Raw genomic sequence first — 19,713 nt, 5'->3', positions numbered from 1 at the left:
GCCACATGAACCATGTGACCAAATTTAGTAAATTCACTAACGGGACAAACTGGTCTTCCATGCCTGCAGATGCACTACAGTAAGGACGCAACATCATCCATTTATTTTCTTCACACAAAAAAATATCTAATCTGAATCTATTCATGAGAAAACAATCAGACAAATCTAAATCATGGAGCCTCTACAAAATAGTGGGCCTGCAGTCCTCAACAATGTTAATGTCATGGAAAAGAAAAGAGAGAACTGCTTTAGAAAGCTTTCTAGATAAACAACAAGTAAACGCACTGTATCGTCTTCAATCAAATTCCAGATCCCAAACAAAAGCATAAAGTAATTTATTGAGAGAACTTTGAAAATTTCAGTACGGTCTATGTTACGTATCAAGTGTTAAATTTCTTGAGTATGATAAAAATATGTTGTGACCATGTAGGACGAGAGCCTTAATTTTAGACAATACATACTGAGGTATTTTAGGAGTGAGGTGTCATCACAGCTGCAACTTATGTTCAAGTGCATCTGAAAAATGTCTGTGTACCTACAGGCGTGTATGAGAGAGAAGGAAAACTGCGGCAAAATATGAAAATTGGTATCAAACTCACTGAGACAAAAAGTAAAATGCAAGTTATCAGAGGCTGAGGGAAGAGGGGAAGTGATAAGAAAGAATACTAACCAAGGAGACAAAGTCGCAGTGAGACTGGAAGGATGAGTTTAGTGATGCCACATGGTGACCACAGTTGGTAGTAATGTATTAGATACATAAGATTGATAAAAATAAAATCTTAACAATATTATTATAAAAAAGGAATTGGCAAGCCGAGGGATACATTTTAGTTTGACTACATTTTTCTACAATTATAAAGAGATTATACTGCACTCCATATACATTATTTGTCCATTAAAATAAATAAAAGTTAAAAACAAATTAAAACTCAAATTCTTGCCTAGTAGCCTTGAGCTAATTAATCACTTAATCTTCCATTTTTATGTATACTGAGATATCATATACTATTTATGTACTGTAAAAGAATATTTTAAGGCTTAACAAGATTGTTTTCAGAATTCTTTTCTAAACCTTGCATAAGTGATATATTATTTATGTCAGTATGTGATTAGGGATTGTACATTTATATTTTAACCTCAGTTAAAAAGCTAATATGGAGCCGGGCGTGGTGGCGCAGGCTTGTAATCCCAGCATTCGGGAGGCTGAGACCAGAGGATCGCGGTTCGTGGACAGCCTCGGCTACTTAGTGAGGCCCTCTGCAACTCAGTGAGACCCTGTTTGAAAATAAAGTATAAAAAGATAGAGCAGGGGATGTAGCTCGGAGGTCAAATGCCCCTGGGTTCCATCCCCAGACCCACAAAAAAAAAAAAAAAAAAAAAAAAGCTAATATGGATTAAAAATTTGTTGTGGTTGACAAAAAAGAATAATTATGTATGACCCCTCAAAGGCAATACTTTCATTGACTTTGAATTACTTTTTTTTAGAAAGTAAATTTTAAAAAATTAAAAACTATCTGGGTGTGGTGGCACACACTTGTAATCCCTGCGCTTGGGAGGCTGAAACAGGAGGATCGCACAGGTTCAAAGCCAGCCTCAGCTACTTAGTGAGGCTCTCGGCAACTTAGTGAGACCCTGTTTCCAAATAAAATATAAAAAATAGGTCTGGGAGTATAGCTCGGAGGTAGATAGCCTCTGTGTTCCACCCTCAGTATCACCACTAATAATAATAATAATAATAATAATAATAATAATAAAAAACTAAAGGATTTCTTCTTTACATATGCGTATCCTCACATACAGTGAACGAGTTTTATGTATAACACAATCATGCTTATTAGCATTTTTAACACCTCTGTGAAAAAGCTAACCCCTATTTCACAGAAAGGAATTTCTTAATACCAAAAGTTGAGTAATATTGTATTTAGTTTCCCTTTGTATTCATCTAAGTGAATACAAAGAACATGCTAAAAAATGCAGCATCAGTTTATGCCCCGTACATCTTATCTTACAAAAAGGAAACATTTTACAAGCAGAGCAAAATCTTCAATATTCTTCTTACCAATACTTCTCAATATTGACAGAATGAACACTTTGTCAAGAAGCTTGATAAGTGTAAACATCTGCATGATTTTTATTATAGAACATATAACTCAATATTATTGATAATTATTTTGAGAAACTTAGAGGCCCTCTAATTGCATTATTACATGTTTCAGATTTAAAGGTTTTTGTTTCAAATAATTTAATTAACACGTTGGTGCTACACATTTTGTAATTACTTTGTTAAAATTTTTTTCCTTGTAAAACTATCTGAGGGAAAAGAAAATTTTAAAATCATATCATATATTATCTTTGATGAAGTTCAGGGAAAACTAAATAATGGAAACAGAACTTAAAAGCAAATTCCGTTTCACAACTGTATTGGGCACATAGAGAATTTACTCAAGTGATTAAAGCACTTCTTTGAAAAAAAGTAAATGTATTAATTACTAACCAACAGTAATTTCAATGAACAAAGTTCTATAAAAGTTCACTAGATGTTTAAATGGGTATTACCAGGATAGATGCTTCTGCTCATATAAAAACCATATACTTCAGGCAGCATTTTTAAAAATTTTAAGTCAGAAAAAAAGTCTGAAAATGTCATAATCTAAAAGCCCAAAATACATATAAAATTATAAAAGTTTTCAATTACTTGAGGTCTCATCAACACTTTATCCAAAACTAAAGTATGCTGTCACTTTAAAATATGATATTACCACCGGACATGATAGCACATGACTATAATCCTCGTACTTGGGAGGCTGAGACAAGATGATCACATAGGTTCAAAGCCAGCTTCTCAGCTGTTTAGTGAGGCTCTCAGCAACTGAGACCAAATAAAATATAAAATAGGTCTGGGAGTGTAGCCCAGAGGTAGAATGCCCCCGATTTCCATCCCCAGTACCACAAAAAATAAAATAAAATATACTATAAAAAAGTCATCTTTTTACACTAAAGCTACAGTGACATTTAAATATTTGGCTATTTCAATAAAACTAAAATTCTAACTTTAATATTTAGTTTATATTTTCCTAAGAAAGTAATGCCTAAGCATGTTTAAATAAACCAAGTAGTTGAAATGTATCAAAAAGAAAATCCATCAGTTTGAAAAATCAACTGAATAATTTGAATTCCACTGTTGAAAACAAGTGATTTTGTAAGAAATGATGTACATGAAACATGAGCAACAAAGTTATAAGAAAAATATAAGATCTGGAATTAACGCATAGCTGCATGGAGGTAACCTCACGGACCTTTGTCCCTAGCAAACAGCAGTCTTTCTACCTGCATCTTGGATCCCTTTTCATCCAACATTTTATTACCAGTGTACAGCACTTCATTCTTTCATTAAACTGTTATTTCCCACTTATTAAGTCATTCTCACAGAATCTGGACTTCAGATTGCTCCACAGTCCACACTATTACCATATACACTGTCTGGAGTCAGGAAAAGCCAAGCCTTTCTCTTTATTTTGATTCAAAGTTCACAGTGTACTAATTAACTGCTACATTACAATCGTGTCAAATATTCTGACCTACATGGCCACTCCAGCTTAGATTTCTGTAACTCTACACACTGTGTGTTAGTTGAATATTTAACTCAGAAGTATTTCATCCTTAACTCCACATTAATTTGGGTATGATCACTCACTCTTAGCGTTATAACATTCACGTATGCAGACACCGCGGATACTCAGTGTATAAACCAAGAAGAGATGAAGTCATGTTCCACAAGCAAGCTTTTTTTTCCCCTCACACAAACTTACCATGAAAGAATTCTGGACAGAAATGTATTCGAAATCCATTTACATCTATGGTTATTTAGAGGGAGAAATTCATTGGAACTAAACCAGTAGTAGTAGTAGTAGTAACAACAATAATTCAAGTACACAAATACATAGTACTCATCATGTTCCAAATATTGTTTTAGGCACTGTACACAGGTGAATTCATTTAATTTCTGTAATAATCTTATAAAATGTATAATCATTATACCTATTTAACAAAAAGGAAACCTAGGCACAAAGAGATGAAATCACTTGCTTAGGCAGTGCAGCCACCAAATGGCAGAGCCAGGATTTGAACCCCTGTAGCCTGGATCCAGAGTCTGTATCTTACATTTTTATTTAGAAAGCCCATGGACACTTACAAAATGTAGATAGAGTAAAATATTATTCAAATGCCACTTAAAAGTATAATATTCCTAAAACATTACTTTTCATAATTTTAAAACTATGTAAAGAACTGTTACAGATCCACTACTTCCTCAAGTCAATAAAATTACGTATCACGTAAGAGGAATTAAGAGTCATGAAATCATCATGAAAAGTTAACTTAAAATGGATGCTAGCACTTAAATAAAATCAATCATTTAAAAATTCTGTTATAGATTAAATTTAAAGGAACTGAATCTAAAGAAGAAAGCTGTACAGGAGTGTACAGGAGTGATTCTGAATATATTTTCTGACTACTTACCTCTCCATGGTTAAAAAAAAAGCATAACACTGTAACCAGGCCTCCTAATTGGCTGCCACTGAAAAAGACGGTAAGAAAATGTGACACAAATATCAGAAACCCAAGTCAATCTTAATAAAACCTTAAAGTAATATAACAATACTACAAACTGTTTTGGCCACACTACAACTCTTCTATGCTTATTTATAAAATAGTCTGTTTCCTCCAAAGTATCTAGTCAAAATGTTTCATTTTTACTATACTTTTATTGGCCTGTGGTCTATACATCTTAGTGAGGTTCGAGGTGATATGAATATGCATGCATGCGGTATACAGTAGTGATATACTCATATATGAACACAGCATTATTTGAACCGCTTCCTTCATTGCCCCCCCCCCCGTACTCCCCTCGTACTCCCCCAATCCCATTCCGCTATTCTACTGGACTCTCTTCATTAAGTCTCTTGTTTCCTATTTTCCCCCTGGCTTCCACATATGAGAAAATAATATACCATCCTTGACTTTCTGAGATGGCTGATTTTGCTTAGCATAATATTTTCTAGTTCCATCCCTTTTCCTGTAAATTACATAGTTATGCTCTTTATGGCTGAGTAAAAGTCCATTGTGAATATCTACCATATTTTCTTTATCCTTCATCGTTGAGAGGTTGTTTCCAGAATTTGGCTACTATGAACTATGCTGCTATAAACACAAATATGCACGTATCACTGCAGTATTCTGACTTGAATCTACGAAAAGATACCGAGGGGTGATACAGCTGGGTCACATGATGGTTCTATTCCTAATCTTTTGGGGAAACCTCTGTACTGATCTCCATAGTGGCTATATTAATTTGTAACCCACCAACAGTGTATAAGAGCTCCTAGTTTCCTCCCAGAGGCTTTGACCTCAGAGCTACACCCCCTGCCCATTTTTTTTTCTTTATTTTGAAACAGGGTCTCACTGAGTTGCAGAGGGCCTCACTAAGTAGCTGAGGCTGTCCACGAACCACGATCCTCTGGTCTCAACCTCCCGAATGCTGGGATTACAAGCCTGCACCACCACGCCCAGCCTATTTTCCTACATCTTCACCAGCATTTACTTTTTTGTATTCTTGAATAAATATATGCTAAAGGAAAAAAATTGGTAAAGAAAAGATAGCCTTTTCAACAAATTGTGCTAGGAAGACTGTATATCCATATGGAGAAGAATGAAATTAGTCCCTAATTTCTCACCCTGCCCAAGAGTCATCTCAAGATGGATCAAAAACCTAAAAATCAGGCCAGAAACTGCAATTACTGGAAGAAAACCTAGGACCAACTCTCTAACATGCAGGCAGTAGTAGAGACCTTCAATAAGACCACCGCCTCTCAGGAAATAAAACTGATAATAAATAAATGGGAAAGCCTCGCGCTGAAAAGCCTCTGCACAGCAAAGGAAACAATCAAAGGTCTGAAGGAAGAACCTACAGGATGGAAAAGTATTTTCCCTGGGATACATAATTTAAATTAGGGGAAAGATGGGGGTAGAGTACAGAAAAAGGGGCCCGAAAGAGTGATGAAATTGGAAAGTGCCACGCTGCTTTCCTTCTCTTAGATATTCACAAAGTGCATGAGCACATTAAAGACTTAATCTACTACTTCCCAAACTCATCTCCAATTAGCTTTCTCTCTCTCTCGCTTTTTTTTTTTTTTTTCGGGTGTGGGGATGGAACCCAAGCTACATCCCCTGCCCCATTATATACCTAGGCTAGGCGTGGCGGCGCACGCTTGTAATCCCAGCGCTTGGGAGACTGAGACAGGAGGATCGCACAGGTTTGAAGCCAGCATCAGCTACTTAGTGAGGCTCTTGGCAATTTAGTGAGACCCTGTTTCCAAACAAAGTATAAAATACGTCTGGGAGTGTAGCCCAGAGGTAGAAAAGCCCCTGGGTGCTAACCCCAGAGCCCCAGAAAATAAATACATACATACATACATACATACATACATACATACATACACACACACACACACACATACACACACCTAGGAATCACTGCTCTACAATTTTTTATCTTTTGTTTGTTTTCTAAGAACTGAAATAAAACACAAATATCAAAATATGACAATCAGACTTATATAGCTGTTGCTAGGAAACCACAATGGTTAAGTTTGTGGGTTCTATAACTAAACCTTATTTGCTCAAATAAGAATAAAATACTTCTACTTTTCTACAAGTCTGGGGAGGGGAACCAAGGTTGTTTTCTGATTTGTTCCATCATTTCTTTCGTCTCTACTCTTGAGGTTTTCTGACTTGATTTACCTCATGTTGCTTTCTCATCATTCTACACAAATAACCTTCCTTTTTTCCATGCATCTACAAGTATGTGTATAAAACAGAGAGGTTCAAAGAGGTAATGGAGAACTTGAGGGTGTTAGGTATTGTAGACCACTGAATTTACTCTTGGGGCATAGAAATGAGCAAAAGTGGAAGACATCGCCACTGGAAGGCTGGGTCCCAGCACTCGTGTCCCACTAGGGTCACTGCACACTAGTGGCAGGGAGTTTGGGGAACTTCCTTTTTCCCTTACAAAGCAGAAGAGCAGCCATTTACAGCTGGAGGGCAGAGGTAGCAGCATCAAAGGTTTGAAGGCAGGGGGATCTGAAGTAGCACTTGCCTTCAAGGACAGAGATAACTAGAGGAAACAAAAAGGTTGCAGCACCATCTTCAAAGGAGCAACTGAGGCTATCGACTACAAATTTTCAAGGACCCTAGTTGCAGGGTGGTGTAATTTTTACCAATTATCAGCCTAGGCTGGCACAAGTAAAATATAAAGAAGCAAAGACACTGAGGATGCTGAATAGAAAGTAGATAAGGAATAATGCCAGAAATAAGAGGGACAGATCAAAGACGCAGGAAGCAGAACAGGTGGGAACACCGCTCAGGGTTCTCTCCCCGGAGTCCCGCTAAATCATCTTCAACAGAAAAGCACACAGGCTAACCCTAGGCCTCATCCCAAAGGAGTAGACATTCGAACAGATAAGACAGAGTTAAGAGTTTTAAGAAATAAGTAATAGTGCACTGAACTTTTTCTAACAAGACAAAATGTACTAAATTTTCTTTTAAAAAGCTAAAGGGGTTTCCTCCTCATCTCTCTCCCAAGGATGTTCACTGAACATGCCAATGATGTGTCTGCTTGTGCTTGTCCTTCCACGTCTTTCCTTACACCTATAGGAAACATATACTTTAGTGTGGCCATACTACTGATATTCCTCTTGTTCTTTTTAAGTTAACTATGAAGATTATTCTTAATCAATACATGTAACCTAAGAAGTTCTTTTTATGGAAGTCAAACTTTCCACAATACCAATATGCTATAATCTGTTCAGTCCTTTATTATTAGACTTCTAAGTATTTTTCAACATAGTATTTAAAAAAACGTTAAAATTAACATCCATAGCCGGGCATGGTGGCGCACGCTTATAATTCCCTCGCTTGGGAGGAAGAGACAGGAGGATCGCACAGGTTTGAAGCCAGCCTCGCTGGTTTAAGAGACCCTGTTTCCAAATAAAAATATTTTAAAAAAAAATAGGTGTCTGGGAGTCTAACCCGGAAGTAGAAGGGTTTCCAGGAACCCCAGTACCACAAAAAATAAATAAATAAAAATAACATCCATGTACATTGAAACACTTGGTGCTTTTATTTCCCTAGGACAGGCCTAACTATGAGAGACACAAGTCAAAGAACCTGAACTATGCAGGAAAGCAATGACCCAGTCTCACTCCCCCACAACGCAGGATGGAGTCCCTTGCTATAGTGCCCACAGGGCATCTGATGCACTTAGATTCTTAAACTCTGCCTTTTGAACTGGTTTAAAAAAAAAAAAAAATTGTGTGTGTGGCACTAGGAATTGAACGCAAGGTCATACTACCTCCCAGTTACACCCCAACCCTATTTTTTATTCTTTTTTTGAAATGAGGTCTCACTAACTTGCGGAGGACTTCACTAAGTAGCTGAGTCTGGCTGCAAACCCAGATCCTCCTTTCTCAGCCTCCCCAAGTACTGGGATGAAAAGCGTGCACCACCACACCCAGCTAGGTAAAATCTTTTTTGTTAAGGTGCAATGTTGCAGTGTGTGTGAGGGGAGAAATACTTCCTCCAACACAACCACACAAACAAAAAAACAGAAAAATACTGCGGGTTCTTGTCCTGAGCTAAGAATAAGTACACATAGCTGGGACACTTGCTGAATATTTAAAGAAGTTTATTCAAAAGATAGAAATACAGAAGATAGTTACAGCCCCATGGGGGGGAGGGTGGTCCGAGCCAGTTCACCATCCTCAAAGATACAGCACGTGGACCGGACTTTTTATACCCATGATCTCCATTTTGTTTACATAATTCTGAAGTAGTGAACATCCCTGTAAGGAACCTCACCTTACCCTGTAAGGTACCTCCCCAGCAAGGTGTGGCAAGGTGTCTCCTTTCAGGAAGGTCAACCCCTCCTCCCATCCTAGCTAGATTATGTAGATCTGTCTTTAGAAAGAGGAAGGCCTAGCTCCCCTCTCCTGTGGACTTGCTCATTACTTTTAGCTAAGTCAATCTAAGTTTCAGTAGCTGTTTGCTTCCTGACCAAAGCCAAGCCTCTCTCTCTCCAGGTCTGCCATTCTGACACAATTATTTCTAAAATATATCTATTAATAATCAGAGCTTTCTCAAATCTTCCTAAGCCATTCCCAATACTGTTACATTTTTTATCACTGTTATTTTGACTTTGACTTCCCTGCTATTTGTTATTTTGATATTTTGACTTATTTACTTTTACTTCCCTGTTTGTATTAAGTATCATTTTAGTGGAGTTTGCTTTTTGTTAGTTAGTTTTGTGGTACTTGGGATTGAGCCCAAGCCACATCCCCCAGCCTTATTTTATTTATTATGTTGAAAAGGGTTTCACAGCCTAGCATGGTAGCTCACACTGATAATTCCAGTACTAGGGAGACTGAGGCAGGATGATTACAGTTTCATGGCCAGCCTCAGCTAAGCAGCTTCCACAACTTAGTGAGACCCTGTTTGAAAATAAAGAATAAACAAATAGGGCTAGGGGTATATTTCAGAGGTAGAATGTTCTTAAGTTCAGTCCCCAGTGTACCAGTATTGGGAATGGCCTAGGAAGATTTGCGAAAGCTCTGATTATTAATATATTTCAAAAATTATTGTGTCAAAATGGCGGCAGACCTGGACAGAGAAAGGCTTGGCTTTGGTCTGGAAGCAAACAGCTATTGAAACTTAGATTGACTTGGCTAAAAGTAATTAGCAAGTCAGTAGGGGAGGAGAACTAGGCCTTTCTCTATCCAAAGACAGATCTACATGATTAGATAAGCTAGCTAGGACTGGAGGAGGGGTGACCTTCATGAAAGGAGACACCTTGTCACACCTTGCTAGGGGAGGTACCTTACAGGGTTAAGGGGAGGTACCTTACAGGGACTTTCACTACATCAGAATTATGTAAACAAGATGGAGGTCATGGGTATAAAAGTCTGGTCCACATGTGATCCCTTTGGTGTATTCATTTCGAGTCACCCCTCCATGCCAGTCTGGTATGGAGTTGTATTTCTATTTTCTGTATTTCTATCTTTCTAATAAACTTCTTTAAATCTTCAGCAACTGTCCAAGCTATGCATATTTATTCTTAACTTAGAACAAGAACCCACGTTTTATTTCTGTTTTGGGTCCTTTTGGGTTTTTGTTATGGGTTGGGGGAAAGTGTGTCCAGGACCCTAGCAGGATTCCCGGGGAACAGTTTCCCAAACCATATTCTCCCAATCTGTAACACAGCCAGTACCACAAAAAACACAAAAAAGAAAGAAAGAAAGAAAGAAAGAGAGAGAGAGAGAGAGAGAGAGAGAGAGAGAGAGAGAGAGAGAGAGAGAAAAGAGGGTCTCACTTGTAATCCCAATATTTGGGAGACTGAGACAGAAGGATCACAGGTTCAAGACCAGCCTCAGCAATTTAGGGGCTGGATTTCATTTTGTTTTAATGATATGAATATCTCTTCTGTGAAATGCATGTTCACAACTGGGTCTATTTTTTCTTTCAGTAGACTGCCTGCCTCTCTATTTAAATATTAGGGTTACCAAATATTTGGATTACATCATATAATAAAGTATTTTGGTATAACTTATAATGTATACTGCCAAAAAGAGTTTTAGAAATGTTATATAGTTATGTAGGTTTGTACCAGTATTGGGAATGGCCTAGGAAGATTTGAGAAAGCTATGATTATTAATATATTTCAAAAATTGGGTAAGGGGCAAATCTGTGCAAGGACTTGGTTTCTGCCTAAAAGCAGGCAACTAGTTCAATGTAAATTAACATAGCTAAAAGTAATTAACAAGTCAATAGGAGAACTAGGCCTTTCTCCATCTAAAGCCAGATCTACATGATTAGATAAGCTAGGTAAGATGGTAGGAGGGGTCGACCTTCATGAAAGGAGACACCTCACCACACCTTGCTGGGGGAGGTGCCTTACCGGTTAAGGGGAGGTACCTTACAGGGACGTTCACTATGTCAGAATTACGCAAACAAGATGGAGGTCATGGGTAAAAAATGTCTGGTCCACGTGTGATCCCTTTGGTGTATTCATTCGAGTCACCCCTCCATGCCAGTCTGGTATGGGGCTGTACCTATCCTCTGTATTTCTATCTTTTAATAAACTTCTTGAAATCTTCAGCAACTGTCCAAGCTATGCATATTTATTCTTAGCTCAGGACAAGAACCAGCGATAATTTTCTGGATTTGGTCGTTTTGGGCTTTGTTGTGGTTTCAGGGAAATTGTGTTTGGGACCCTAACAGGGGTCCCTGGGAACAGTTTCCCCACAACCATATTCTCTCAATCCGTAACAGGTTAATATTTTACTTTATTTCTTCTCCACTTCCTACCTTGTCAATGAAGGTCTTCCCAATCTCAAAATTATATAGCTTCCTAAAATGTCTTCAATCACTGCACTTTCTGCTTAGTTTGAACTGTTAAACTGTTGACCTGTTGAATTAGATTTAAAAACCCTAATTTTTCTCTCTTTGGAATAGCCTATTATATGCTTATGCCATTTATTGAATAAACATTCCCTTCCATCAGAGAAATGAAATTCAGCCTTTAAAATATATATATATATATATATCTTAAAATGCTAGATAAAAATCTGTTCCAGTCAACTGACTTAAGTTTGTATTTTCTTGTTTTCTTGTATCACACAGAAAATATCTTTATTACTATCACATTATAGTCCTTTTAATATATGATAAGGAAAGCTCCCTACCCAGCTATATTTATTTTTTTTAATTCTCATCAAATTATTTTTACATTAATATCATCTTAATCAGTAACCTCTTTCAAAAACAAAAGAAAACAACCAAAGTTATTGGATTTCTGATTAAAATGACACTAAATGTACATATAATTTGTTCAGGATTTTTCATTTATAATGATAGTAATTCTGCCCGTTCAGTTGTACAGTTTGTCTCTACACATTGATTAAATTCTAATTGTATTTCTTTAAATAGAAAATTTAAAGAAAATTAAAGTTACTTGCATTATAGCAGTCAAGTAACTAAAGTTAGAGTACATAGAAAATACAAAAAGGATATGATAAAATCTGATCACAGACAGGTGTGGTGGCGCACGATTATAATCTCAGGGCTTGGGAGGCAGAGACAGGAGAATCGCACTGGTTCAGAGTCAGCCTTGCTGGCTTAAGAGACCCTGTTTCCAAATAAAAAAATATATAAAATAGGTCTGGGAGTGTAGCCTGGACATAGAAGAGCTTCCAGGAACCCCAGTACCACCAAAAAAAAAAAAAAAATTAAATTAGAAAACCCAACAAACTCAACCAAAAGGCTTATAGAACTGATCAACAAATTCAGCAAAGTATCTGGATACAAAATCAATCTTAAAAAAATCAGAAGCTTTCCTGTACACCAACCAAAAATCCACTGGAAAAGAAATTCAGAAAATGCTTCCACTCAGGATCTCCCACAAAAAAATAAAATACTTAGGAATAAACTTGACCAAGGAGGTAAAAGATATCTACAAAGAAAATTATAAAACACTGAAAAAAGAAATCAAAGATTTTAGAAGATGGAAGGACCTTCCCTGTTCATGGATTGGCAGAATAAATATCATTAAAATGGCCATCCTCCCAAAAGTGATCTACAGATTTAACGCAATGCCCATTAAACTACCAAGATCATTCCTCACAGATATAGAAAAATCAGTCCTTAAATTTATCTAGAATAACAAAAAGCTCAGAATAGCCAAGGTAGTTCTCAGCAACAAAAACCATGCAGGAGGAATCACAATACCTGACTTTAAACTATACTACAAAGCCATTGTAATAAAAACAGCATGGTACTGGCACAAAAACAGATACATAGACCAATGGAGCAGAATAGAAGACCCAGAAACAAGTCCACACACTTTCAGCCAATTGATTTTTGACAAAGGGGCCAAAAACATACACTGGAAAAAAGATAGCCAGTTCAACAAATGGTGTTGGTAAAACTGGTTAACCATATGCAGAAAACTGGAAATTAATCCCACTTTCTCACCCTGTACAAAAGTCAACTCAAGATGGATCAAAGACTTGGAAATCAAACCAGAGACCTTGAAGCTCCTTGAAGAGGGCATAGGTCCAACACTACAACACATAGGTACAGACAAACATTTCCTCAACAAGACCCCAAAGGCACAACAAATTAAAAGGAGAATCAATACATGGGATTGCATGAAACTGAAGAGCTTCTGTTCAGCAAAGGAAACTATCAAGAACCTCAATCGAGAGCCAACAGAATGGGAAAAGATTTTTGCCACCTACACCACTGATAGAGGACTAATATCTAGACTATACAGAGAACTCAAGAAACTCAACACTAAGAAAACAAAGCATCCAATAACAAAATGGGCAAGCAAACTAAATAGACACTTCACAAAAGAAGAAATTCAAATGGCCAATATATGCATGAAAAAATGCTAAACATCACTGGCAATCAGAGAGATGCAAATCAAAACTACCCTGAGATTTCACCTAACTCCAACTAGAATGGCCATCATTCAAAACACAAACAACAACAGATGCTGGCGAGGATGTGGAGAAGTGGGAACTCTAAGACATTGTTGGTGGGATTGCAAATTAGTGCAACCACTTTGGAAAACAGTATGGAGAATCCTCAGAAGAATGGGAACAAATCTACCATTTGATCCAGCAATACCACTTCTGGGTATCTACCCAAAAGAAAAGAAACCAAACTACCAAACTATTGCATGTGTATCTATGTTCATAGCTGAACAATTCACCATAGCCAAACTATGGAACCAGCCAAGATGTCCATCAACAGATGAATGGATTACAAAACTGTGGGATATGTACACAATGGAATTTTACTCAGCCATCAAAAAAAAACTCAATTACATCATTTTCAGGGAAATGGATAGAACTGGAGGACATTATGCTAAGTGAGATTAGTCAGTCACAAAAAATAAGAAATCAAATGCTTTCCCTGATATGTGAGAGTTAGGGAGAATTGGGTCATAGGAGGAACTCTAGATGAAAAAGAAAATCCTATGGAGGAGCAAACAAGACAACCTAAAGGAGGAGAAAGGAGGGGGGAAGAGGAGAATCTCTAAAACAAACAATGTACTTAAACATATCAAAGTCAACCACTAAGCCGAGCAAGGGAGGGAGGGAATGGGGTGGGAATTGGGTAGGGGTTAAATCAGTGATGTGTGCATGTCTCTACACACAAGATTTTTATCCCAATATGATATATGAATATAATGCACCAATAAAATAAATAAATAAATAAATTTTAAAAATCTGATCACAGTAGAGTATTTAACATTTTCAGAATGTAGCGGGTATTGTAAGCTAAAGCTTTGAAGGAGATTATTGATAAGCTCAATTCTGTGAAAATATGTTGTATTTTGACTACATTGAGAATGTGTGAATTTTTTATGTCTCTGAAAGTACACAGGTACAAAAGATACCTCATTTTTTCACTTTAGTCTAAAACAATAAAAACAAAGAAAAAGCATTGGGAAGCAATATAAAATCGCTTTTAAAATTTCTTGGTACAAGAAATCAAAACTGAAATTTTATAACTTTCATTTTTTAAAAAACAGGTAAATGTAAAGAGAGTTTAAAAAAAGCAATGGACCCAATCACCTGATCAAATCTCAGAATAAAGCTTGCCTAATTCAAATCTCAGAATGAAGTCCTGTACCCTCATTCAACTGATACACACAGCCTGCTGGGTCCAGAGGCTGGACATTTTCCTGGGGAAAACCCAGTAGAACAACATTCCCTTCTGCCAAATTACCAATATGCAGGTCTAGCTCTGCACAGTCCTTGAGGAAGTCCTCAAGGAAGAAGGTTTCACCTCAATGCCCCACAAAGCTGAGAGGGGGAAAAGCAACTGCTTATCTCCAAAGAATATTCGGAGTCACAATCACTATGAAATGAATGACTTAAAATAAATGAGGATGAGCATCCCCAACTCAGCGCCCACCCACTGTGATGATGAACTACCACACAAGTCACTTTATTCTGCTAATCAAAAAGCATGAATTAATCAGAATACTTTAAAAGTATTTCAATTTTTTTCTTTTCTTCATTTTCTTTTTTTTTTTTTTTTTTTTTTTTTGCCGTATCGGGGATTGAACCCAGGGGCCTTCTAACTCCGAGCTACACCCATAACCGTTTTTTTTTTTGTTTTTGTTTTTGTTTTTTATTCTTAGGAATAAACTTAACCAAGGAGGTAAAAGACCTCTACAAAGAAAATTATAAAACATTGAAAAAAGCCAGGTGTGGTGGTGGCACACGCTTGTAATCCCCGTGCTTGAGAGGCAAAGACAGGAGAATCAGGCAGGTTCAAAGCCAGCCTTGCTGGCTTAAGAGACCCTGTTTCCAAATATAATATAAAATAGGTCTGGGAGTGTAGCCCAGAGATAGAAGGGATCCATCCCCAGTACCACCAAAAAAAAAAAAAAAAAAAAAAAAAACATTGTAAAAAGAAATTGAAGCCGGGCACAGTGGCACACGCTTGTAATCACAACATTCAGTAGGCTGAGGCCGGAGGATCGTGGTTTGTGAACAGCCTCAGCTACTTAGCGAGGCCCTCTGCAACTCAGTGAGACTGGGTTTCAAAATAAAGAATAAAAATCGGGCAGGGGCTGTAGCTCGGAGGTCAAATGCCCCAGGGTTCCATCCCCAGACCTGCGAAAGTAAGTAAGTAAGTAAGTAAGTAAGAAAAAAAGAAAAGAAAGAAAGAAAGAAAGAAAGAAAGAAAGAAAGAAAGAAAGAAAGAAAGAAAGAAAAGAAAGAAAGAAGAATTTGAAGAAAACCTTAGAAGATGGAAAGATCTTCCATGTTGATGGAGAGGCAGAATAAATATTCATCAAAATGGCCACACCTCCAAAAGTGACCTACAGATTCAACACAATACCCATTAAATTACCAAGATCATTCCTCACAGACATAGGAAAATCAGTCCTTAAATTCATTTGGAACAACAAAAAACTCAGAATAGCCAAAGTACTTCTCTGCAACAAAAACCATGTAGAAAGAATCACAATACCTGACTTTAAACTATACTACAAAGCCATAATAATAAAAAACAGCACGGTACTGGCACAAAAACAGATATACAGACCAATAGAGAATAGAAAACTCAGAAACAAATCCACATACAGCCAATTGATTTTTGACAAAGGGGCTAAAAACATGCACTGGAAAAAAGCCTGTTTAGCAAATGATTTTATTTTTGGAGCAGAGTCTCACTAAGTTACAGAGGGCTTCACTAAGTAGATGAGGCTGGCCGTGAACTTGTGATCTTCCTGTCTCAACCTCTCAAACACTGGGTTTACAAGCATGTGCCACCACTCCCGGCTTAATTTTTTTTTTTCTATTACAGTTGATCATTTGATATTTCAGCATTCCCTAGTAGTTTAAAAAAAAAAAAACCCTTTTGCAATATTACCACCACCAATTGTCAGAAAAAAAAATGCAAGCTGCTACTGTGTAAATTTTCAAAGACATCTAATCCAGGGGTGGTGGCACATCCTTCTAATCCCAATACTCGGGAGGCTGAGCAAGGAGAATCGCAGGTCCTCAGCCAGCCTCGGCTACTCAGTGAGGCCCTCCACAATTTAGACCCTACTTCAAAATAAAAATAGGGCCAAGGGTGTAGCTCGAATGCGGAATGCTCCTCAGTTCAACCCCCACTACCTCAAAAAAAAAAAGAAAGAAAGAAAGAAAAGCTAGCTAATCTTGCTAATGATTTACCATATTTATTTCATATGTCTCATTAATCTTTTGAGTCCCAGGTTTCTTAGGTATATGTAATGAGTATTAAAAATGCTTTAATTTCTTAATCAGTTTAAATATTTTAATTGTTTCTTTGGTTTAAGATTTTTCCAGTTTTGAAACTTACCTCACTGATTTGTAAAGATTTAACTTAATTATCAAATTTTGATAGGCTTCATTAATAACTGAGATTTTTTTGATGTTTAGAAAATTATTTTGAAACCTACAAGATCCAATATTTGAAGAGAAGAATTATAGTTAATTATAAGCTATATTAAATAACTCAGAGTATGTGTTCTTGTTGTGTAAATGTGCAAGAAAACAAACAGCCGGGTGTGGTGGCGCACACTTGTCATCTCAGTATGGGAGGCTGAGACAGGAGAATCCTAGTTCATGGCCAGTGTCAGCTACTTAGTGAGGCCCCTTTGCAACTCAGTGAGACCCTGTTTCAAAATAAAGAATATAAAATAGGGCTAGGGGTATAGCTCGAGGGTAGAATGCCCCTGGGTTTCAATCCTAATACCACACACACACACACAAAGAAAAATGAAAAATAATATGAAAATAACTCACAAATTATTTAAATAACTGAACTCCCAACCTCGGAAGGCTTTGACAACTTGCTACTCTAATGAAGGGTGCCAGGCAGGCCTAGCTCAGAGCAGAGCCCTTCTCTCATGCCTAGCCTGGAGGTTCACTGAGGCACTAAGAAGAGATGGCACATAAAGAAGAAAGTGAGAATCAAGAAACATGAAAAAAGTTCTCTACTCATCCTCTCCAGTCTATCACAAGCAACTAATTAATGTCCATAACTCTGTCTGCACTAAGAAAAAGATCTATATCTGATTGTGAATGTCCTCGTGGATCATCATGGTAGCTGCCAGTGCTTAGACCTCAGCCTTGCTCACAGCAGATTCAAGCAGTATCTGAGGGTGAACACATACATAAATACCACTCAGTCAAAACACTGATGGCACTTATTATTTTGGAAACTTGCTATCAAACACTCCACACCTCACATCACGCTGCCCTTGGCCACTGGTACAGATGTAGGTAGGCATCTGGTTGTACAAGCACTCCGTGCTCAGTTTACTCAGGGCCCGCCTCGGTGCCCTCCAGAGCCTTCATTCCATGGTGAACCACCACCTACTGGACATCCTCAGCCTCCTCCAGAGTCTTCCTCCTCCTGCTGGAAAATCACTGTGATCTGAGACGATGCTCCCCTGGACTCTCCCCAACCCGTCACCTCCCTCCGCCCCACTCCCACACACCAGCTAGCCTGCCCTCAGACTCCACCTGGATGTACTAAGCGCCTCCCACTCAGCCTTCCTACTTCCAGGCCTGCTCCCTCTACAGTGCATTTCTACAGTCTTTAAAAGTAAATTAACGCAATCATTTCACTGCCGTCCATACAACCCTTCGCTGCTATCCCATTTCTCTCAGGGCAAATTCAAACACAAAAACATGTACAAAATGCTTCACGGAATCTGGCCCTGCTAACCGTCCAGACTCCTTTCACTAGCCTTCCTCTTACCGAGCTCTGTGTTCCAGGGGCACAGTCTTCATCATAGTAACTCAAGTGAAAGACCTCATGAACCGCAATGTGAAAAACAGCATGAGGAGGGGCAAGGCTGGTGGGGCCCGAGGCAATCCTAGTGACAGGACGCAGTGGTGTCTCCGAATGACAGCGACACAAAGAGAGAAGTGGAAAGGCTCTAGTGGTATTCTGAAGAAAGGAAAAGGATGTTGTGACTACCTGGATAGCCACAGATATCTCCCAGGGGTCAGACTTGTGCATTAGTGCAAACAAAAGCATCATTTTGCTAGGATAGTGCAGCGTAATAAGAGGCAGGTTTTTGAAAAAAGATGCCAATATTTTCAACCAATAGCTTTCATCTATTTATGTATACTAAAGAGAAATACTAATCTTTTAAATATTCATCTACAACTGTCAGACCAACTGGGTTTTGTTAAAGATGCAATAGCAGGCCAAGTTAATAGAACATTAAAAAAAAAAACAGTAGCTGGAAAAGTTTGAGATGGTAAAATTCACAGGCTACCTAAAATATGTTTTTAGAAAAAAAATCCAGCCTGTATAGAGTAACTGATTGTTTTTTTTTTTAAGTAAGGCAAAAACAAAAAAGAAAATAGATAAAACAATGGAACTATAACAGGCATAAAAGACATGCAATTTTTCCTTAAGACAGGTGGGAGATAGGCGAGAGAATTAAAGAATTTATATAAAAAATTTTTTTCTGTCACAAAGACTAAAAAGAGTACTGACTACTTCACAGGTGACTGGGTTAGATCATAAGAGAACAGGAAAATTAGTTATAATGACCATTCATGTTAGATGTAAACAAGGACATTAAGCAAAATTAAAAGGAAGCTTTGACATTACAGGCTTGTCTTCAGGCCCTTTGTATTTCTGCAACATATATAGAAAAAAAGTACTTTAAAAAATTCTCTCTGGTATAGAGGAGCCGAGAATCTCCAATAACCAAAGAGGATAACAGAGATCAACAGAAAATTAAAAGATTAATGCTAGGTCTACATGTGAGGGAAAAGCATTTTCTGTTGACCAGTTAAAAAAAGAATGGCCAGAGCCAGGCATAGTGGTAATTACCTGTAACCCCAGTACTTGGGAGGCTGAGATTGGAGGATCGTAAGTTGGATGCCAGCCTAAGCAACTTAGCAAGACTATGTCTCAAAATAAAAATTTCCCTTACTTTTTTGGTACCACCAACAAAAAATAATAATAAATAAATAAGAGGAAGAGAGAAAGAGAATGGTGAGACTTTTCTCAGAAAAACTGAGAAGTAATGGACCACTGAGTAGAGAGAGAGGAGGGCAAATACTCAAATGAGAAAGAAAAGATTAA

The 19,713-nt window shown here is 37.6% G+C and overlaps 1 protein-coding gene across 1 annotated transcript in view; it reads right to left on the bottom strand.

Annotated features, from left to right (window-relative positions):
• The window catches only part of DPY19L1 (dpy-19 like C-mannosyltransferase 1), a gene marked incomplete at both ends in the record, with an annotated part of 112,084 nt that overhangs the window by 57,255 nt on the left and 35,116 nt on the right, over positions 1 to 19,713 (bottom strand). The window contains one exon of the mRNA XM_080701001.1: positions 4,519 to 4,576. Within this exon, the coding sequence (XP_080557127.1) occupies positions 4,519 to 4,576 (58 nt within the window). The remainder of the gene's footprint in view (positions 1 to 4,518; positions 4,577 to 19,713) is intronic.

This window comes from Muscardinus avellanarius (assembly GCF_963383645.1).
Source record: "Muscardinus avellanarius genome assembly, chromosome: 9".
NCBI classification, from domain to species: domain Eukaryota; kingdom Metazoa; phylum Chordata; class Mammalia; order Rodentia; family Gliridae; genus Muscardinus; species Muscardinus avellanarius.
Note: the sequence above shows the minus strand (reverse complement) of the source record. Positions and strands in the feature narration are given on the sequence as shown.